Here is a 6696-nt window from a genome sequence, read left to right as displayed (position 1 = left end):
CACTACAAAACGAATCACAAAACTTGCAAAAAAACTACATAGAAATGCTGTACAAAAAGAAACTCCATTGCAGTGGCGGATTCAAGGGGGCCGAGCTGTCCCCGATCCCCCTTTAAAAATTTCAAAATTATAACAAAATTTAGAAAAAAGCAAATTATATAATCAAATTTAGGTATGAGAGTGCCACTTATGGCATCTAGAGGTGATGTAATCATGAATTTTATCACCTCACCCTCAACCATGGTGGAGCTCAGGTGGTTTAGACGACGTTCCGCAAAGATGGTCCGCGAAATATTTTTGGAGGGCTGCGAAACCGTCTCGAAAATTGAAAAAAAAAAATAACAAAGAGACGTTTCATCATGGAGAAAATAGTTTTTAATAATTCCGCTTCATTGTTACAGTGAATGCGTCGCCAGATGATGCGCGCTATTTGAGATAAGCAGTTTTTGTGTATATACCCCCTCGGGAGCTAGACACTATGTTATCGTCTAGTATTAACCCTGTAAGATCGAGTAAATCCGTTATGGAGGAATGATGGGATGAGTCATAAAGCTAAAAATAAAAGTAAATGTAAGACTTGTAAGAGAAAGAACACTACAGTAAACACACATTTCTTGATAACCGAATGCCCATGTGGATACTTTATACAGGTACTGTGTTTAGTAATACTAAACATAGTACCTGTATAGTATAGGTAGTCTTTCAAAGTTGCGGAGTAACAGACTGTGCGTAAAAGTTTGCTTTAAAGTTTTTGGAAGGAGAAAGCTATGCAGGGCCATAGCCACCGGTACTGGTCAGGTTTCAAGCTGACCACATTATGGCAGACCACAATTTAATTAATTAGGTTTTGAATTGGAAAAAGCGGCTAAATTTCACCTGTATGTTTAGACACAACCTACTCTCTCTATGACGTAACCCAGGAACTGTTAATGATAGTTTACATTATTTTCTTCTCTTAAGTGTAAAATTTATAATGATTAAGAAACTAGGATGCATTTTTTCTTCAGTTGAAATTTAGTGTCTAGTGGGCTTACCCACACAGAGTTTACCCTGGCTATCGCACAGATTGGTTACCATGGTGGGAGGGTCATGAGAAGAGAGGGAGCTTGTTTTGTCACTGGAAGACAAATTTTAGATATGTTCAGCTTCTCCTTCGAAAAGTTTTTGTTTTCTAGATTCTTTGAAATATACTTCGTACATTAGGCCAAAAAAAAAATTCTTATGTGGCCCTTAAATCGAAAAAAATCAAGATCGACGGTCGATAATATTGTACAGAGAATTTTGATTGTTTATCAATATCATCATTTTAGATCCAAATCACGTTTTATGCAAGCACCGATGAGGAAAGATTACATAATAGATAACATAATAATTTTGATATGTACATGTTTTATATTATGTGATGATTGGTCTTAGTTAATAATATTACATTTTAATGGCTTAATGTTAATAATATTACAGTTTAATGGCCCCGGAACCCTAAACTCCGACCTGGGGCCCTTGGCGGCCCCCTAGCCCCAATCAACAGTGCTCGCGCTTCTCTCGCAAACTGACCATTTCAGTTCTCATGGCTACGACCCTGACTATGAATGAAAAATATCAGCGCCAACCTTATTAAGCGGTTCCTTGGGCAACTCATGTGGAATCATTGGCTCATGCTGCTTCTTCCTTTTGCATTTTGCAAGTTGCGGAGTAACAGACTGTGCGTAAAAGTTTGCTTTAAAGCTTTTGGAAGGAGAAAGCTATGCAGGGCCATAGCCACCGGTACTGGTCAGGTTTCAAGCTGACCACATTTTGGCAGACCACAATTTAATTAATTAGGTTTTTGAATTGGAAAAAGCGGCTAAATTTCACCTGTATGTTTAGACACAACCTACTCTCTCTTTGATGTAACCCAGGAACTGTTAATGATAGTTTACATTATTTTCTTCTCTTAAGTGTAAAATTTATAATGATTAAGAAACTAGGATGCATTTTTGATATGTACATGTTTTATAATATGTGATGATTGGTCTTAGTTAATAATATTACATTTTAATGGCTTAATGTTAATAATATTACAGTTTAATGGCCCCGGAACCCTGAACTCCGACCTGGGGCCCTTGGCGGCCCCCTAGCCCCAATCAAGAGTGCTCGCGCTTCGCTCACAAACTGACCATTTCAGTTCTCATGGCTACGACCCTGACTATGAATGAAAAATATCAGCGCCAACCTTATTAAGCGGTTCCTTGGGCAACTCATGTGGAATCATTGGCTCATGCTGCTTCTTCCTTTTGCATTTTGCGCATGCAGAACATTTTGATATCAGGGACTCAATATCAGAACTAATACCAGGCCAGTACAACAGCTCTCTGGACTTCTCCATGCCTAAATGACCATCATGAATATGATAAAGCATGAACGCTCGTTGGCTAGCGGGTACTATCAATTTTTGACCCATAAACAAAGTCTGTCGTGCTCTTAGATTTTATCGCGCATCGGCCGCAGAACTTTCTTATTTCAACTGGTACTAGCTTTCGACGATCGGGCCAGCCAATATAACACTGTTTAGATAGTTGCTGTAAAGTATCATCTGCAACAGTGGCTTGTCGGGTTTCCTCTATTCTAGGATTGCTCATGCTCAATAGCTCATCTACTGAATGGACACGGTACTGCAACGTCTCATGCTGCGGTTCTTCCATGCTATCTGGTACTTCTCTGCATAGCGCGTCTACAATATACATTTCTTCTCCGGGAACGTACGTAACGTCAATGTCATATTTCAGCAGTCGTAGCATCATCTGCTGAAGTCTCGGACTCGCTTTATGAATTGGCTTTCGAGTGATCGACTCGAGTGGCTTGTGGGCGAATTGAACCATCACCTTGCATCCATTTGTTGAGCAAAAAACAGATAGCTAACATTTCTTTATCGATTTGAGAATAATTTTTCTCGGCTGACGAACTATAGCGTATGGGGTGGCTGTCTTGCATTAAAACACTCCCAAGTCCAAATGAAGACTCGTCGCACTGAATCACAAAATCTTTGTGCGGATCAAAGTATTTCAGCACAGACTCAGAGCTTAACAAACTTCTCAGACAACTCAGCGACTCTTCATGACGCGCTTCCTATGACCATAGGACCTCTTTCTGGAGTAACTCTCTCATTGGAGCACTGATTGTTGACATGTTCGGAATGAACGGTGCCAAGTAATTAATCATTCCCATTAAACGTCGCAAGTCAGACTTATTAGTGTGTGTAGGCATATCATAAATAGATTTCACTTTGGAATTATCAGGCTTAATGCCATCTCTACCAATAATGTTGCCTAAGTATACTAGTTCATGTATCCGTATTAAATTTCACATTTTCATGTTTAGCACGTTTCATAACTTTAACTATTACAGAGTCATGAAGAGCTTCATTATCATCAGTAGCAATTATCATATCATCTGAGATTACAAACACATTCTCAAGATCACCAAATATCTGTTCATTACGTTTCTGAACAACTTCACTTGCACTACATAATCCAAATGGTAAACGATTAAATGAATATCTACCAAATGGTGTGTTAAAAGTACACAATTTACTACTTGATTCAGTCAATGGCACTTGCCAGTATGCATCTTTCATGTCAATATGGGTAAATAATTTCTTTCCCGATAATTTAATACTCAACACATCCTCAATAGTTGGAATCATGTGATGCTCTCTCTTAATTACTCTATTTAAATCCTTAGGATCGAGACAAAGTCTCAGAGAGCCAATTTTCTTTTCCACAACAACAAGACTACCCAATCAGTGGGCTAGGCTTGTCAGTTTTAGAAATTAACCTTGTTGCTCCATATCACCGAGCTTTGCCATAAGTTTTTCTTTACACTTAGGGGAACCCTCCTCGGCAGATGTACAACAGGGGTAGCACCATCCTTTAATTGAATTTTCCAAGGCCTTCAAAGTTATCAGAGTACTGTGACAATAGGTTGTCAAATTTAATGGAATCAACATTACGAAATATTCTTCCCAATTCAGTATGAATTGGATGGAGGCCTTATGATCAAAAGTTCTTGCCAGGATTTAGTATGTTGGTCCCTGACACGGCTGGGCTGCTAGGCTTATTGCCTGGAATCGTAAATAGGCCATGAAGTAAAAAGTTTGCGAAACGCTGGTTTAGACATACAGTATCTGAAAAATTCCCTTCCTGGGCCCCCTCTATATCGAATTTCTGAATCCATTGCATTGGATGGAAAATTACAATTTTAAACATAGCACTAAAAAGGTAGGAAAAGACAATGAATCATCAAACTTGCCAAAAAAAAAACCATAAAACTTTAAAAAATATGAACATTCATAAGCAATACAGTACAAAAATAGATTGAAAGTGTGTAAATCAAATTTTAACGCCACAGTATTAATATTCATTCTTTTAACTCTATATGGATATCACTAGATTAATAGTTTAATATCCATAACTTCAACTTTTTGTGGATATCACAGTATTTGATAACTAAATATTTTAACAGTTTAATAACCATAATTTCAACTCTATATGGATGATATGAAATAATGGATGTAGACAGTCATACACTGTACTCATAAATTTAACTTGAAAACACACAAAAAGTGAAACAAGTAGACTGCCAATATTTAATAATTGAATATTTTTACTGTTTTGTCACCGTTATTTGCTACTGCAAGTCTCCTCGGATGATAAGAAATGATGGATAATCCCTTTGGATTGTTGATTCCATCTTCTGGTTTATCAATTCTTTCAATAAAATTTCCATCACTACTGAATAGCTGTAGTTTGTTTTTACTTGATACAATTATGTTGTCATCCTCATCAACTACTACTCCACATGGATTCCTCACTTTACCATTCTCATCACCTGCTTCAACAAGGACTTTCATGAACCTTCCCTCATTGTCAAATAATTGTAATCTATTGTTGCCAAACTCCAATACAAGAAGGTGTCCTTGGTTTGTAAGAGTAACATCAATGACATCACTCATTTGCCCTTTGTTTGTACCCTTTGACCCTATCTTTTTGATGGTCTTGCCACTATTCATGTCAAGCATGTACACACAGCTGAACCAACCTCCTGCTACATACAAAACATTAGATGTCTCATCCACATGAATACCACATGATGCACTCAGTACTCCTTCACCAATTGTTTTTATCACCTGACCATTCATATTGCATATTCTGATAGGATTGTAAATAATAATATCACTGAATGCTATGTTGCCATTTTTCATTTTGTACATACTGTGAACGTCCACACCTTGTGGTAGTGTAATCTTACCAATATATTCTCCTGATTGCTTGTACTTGAGAATTTCATTTGTCAGACTTGAAACCAATAAGCAGTCATCCTCATACGTAAGTACATCTCTAACACTTGCTTTTTTTATTTGAATAGTGTTTAATAATCTTCCCTTTTCTACTTTCATTATCATTGGTGATTGTTTAATTGGTTCACCATTAGCACTCACATCCAGTTTACAAACTCCTTGACTTGTGCATTTTCCTGTCACAAAGTAATCTCCATTGTCATCTTCCTGAATTTGAGAGATATTGGTTTCCCCTGTAGGATGTATCCACATTGCTTTCATTTGATTTGCATTTATTTTACATTTATCTGCTTTGATTATTTTTACAAAAATTTCCTGACCTTGGATCACAGATTCCTGTCCCTTTAATGTTAAACAGTCTGCTGCCCTTAATTGTTGTGTTACAGTCCCAATACCACATTGTTTCAATGAAGCCATTTGTTGTTTGTTTACAAAGAAATAAATTTGTCCATTATTAATTGGCTCTGTTTTTGGCATTTCATTGATTCTTACCTTCAGTGATGTAATTACTCTTTCACTTGCCTGCATTGCGATGCTTTTATCACTCTTCAATAATTGATTAAGAAAAGACCGTTTAGTATTTACGTCAGATATTATTGTTTTTAGTTCATCCATTTGTACATCATTTACTTTATTCTGTCTTTTGTAGATTGTCTCTACTTCATTTTTCATTTTGTCTCTATTCTCCTTTACTTTTTTGAATATTTCTTCTGCATGATTGTCAATATCTCTTAAACATGTGTCTTTATTTTGTTTTAATTTTGTAGCATTGTGGATAACAGCTTTGAGACCATCTTCTAATTTGTTTATGAAGTGTTGTGAAGATTTTTCCAAGGCGACTGAAGTTTCTTTAAATGTTTGGAATGCATCTGAAATGCTGATCGGTTTGTGTTTTCCTTCCAATTCATTGGGGGCCACAATTGTACAATTCACACAGATTGGAGTTTTACAATCTGTGCAATAGAACTCTAAAGGTTTACTGTGATGTGAACACTGAGGCGGATGTAACAAAGTCATCTCAGAGGGACTCATTGATTGCACATCCTCCATTAAATGTAACTTGTGATTTACCATAACTTGAAACTTCTTATGTTGATCACTACAAGTAGAGCACAAGTACTGTCTGCAATCCTGGCAGTAGTATTTTACCTGTCCTTCCTTTTTACAAACACTACATTTCAACTTATCACTCTCTGAAAACTGTTTGATAGTTTCCAATAAGTTATTTAGAAAGGTATTTGGCTGAAGCTTTTGAGGCCCTCCCTCTGGAATGGGATATGATTTTGAGCAAACTGGGCAAGTCAACTTGCCCTTAATCTTAACCCAGTCTTCCAGACATGCCAAACAGAAACTATGGAGGC

At 36.9% G+C, this 6696-nt stretch overlaps 2 protein-coding genes across 2 annotated transcripts in view; both read right to left on the bottom strand.

Annotated features, from left to right (window-relative positions):
- Positions 1-3319: 3319 nt before the first annotated feature.
- LOC117102139 (uncharacterized protein K02A2.6-like) lies at positions 3320-3682 on the bottom strand. Its single transcript, XM_033242342.1, has one exon. The coding sequence runs from the start codon at positions 3680-3682 to the stop codon at positions 3320-3322; it is 363 nt and encodes a 120-aa protein (XP_033098233.1).
- Positions 3683-3808: 126 nt separating this feature from the next.
- LOC117102138 overlaps positions 3809-6696 on the bottom strand; it is a 15730-nt gene continuing 12842 nt past the window's right edge. The window contains exons 7-10 of the mRNA XM_033242340.1: positions 5828-6686; positions 5313-5542; positions 4646-5186; positions 3809-3928 (exon numbers count right to left, since the gene is read on the bottom strand). Of these exons, the coding sequence (XP_033098231.1) occupies positions 3809-3928; positions 4646-5186; positions 5313-5542; positions 5828-6686 (1750 nt within the window). The remainder of the gene's footprint in view (positions 3929-4645; positions 5187-5312; positions 5543-5827; positions 6687-6696) is intronic.

This window comes from Anneissia japonica, unplaced genomic scaffold (genome assembly GCF_011630105.1).
Source record: "Anneissia japonica isolate Jap-2015-1 unplaced genomic scaffold, ASM1163010v1 scaffold9424_len84393_cov125, whole genome shotgun sequence".
NCBI lineage: Eukaryota > Metazoa > Echinodermata > Crinoidea > Comatulida > Comatulidae > Anneissia > Anneissia japonica.
The sequence above is the reverse complement of the archived record's forward strand: the minus strand, read 5'-3'. Positions and strand labels throughout refer to the sequence as shown.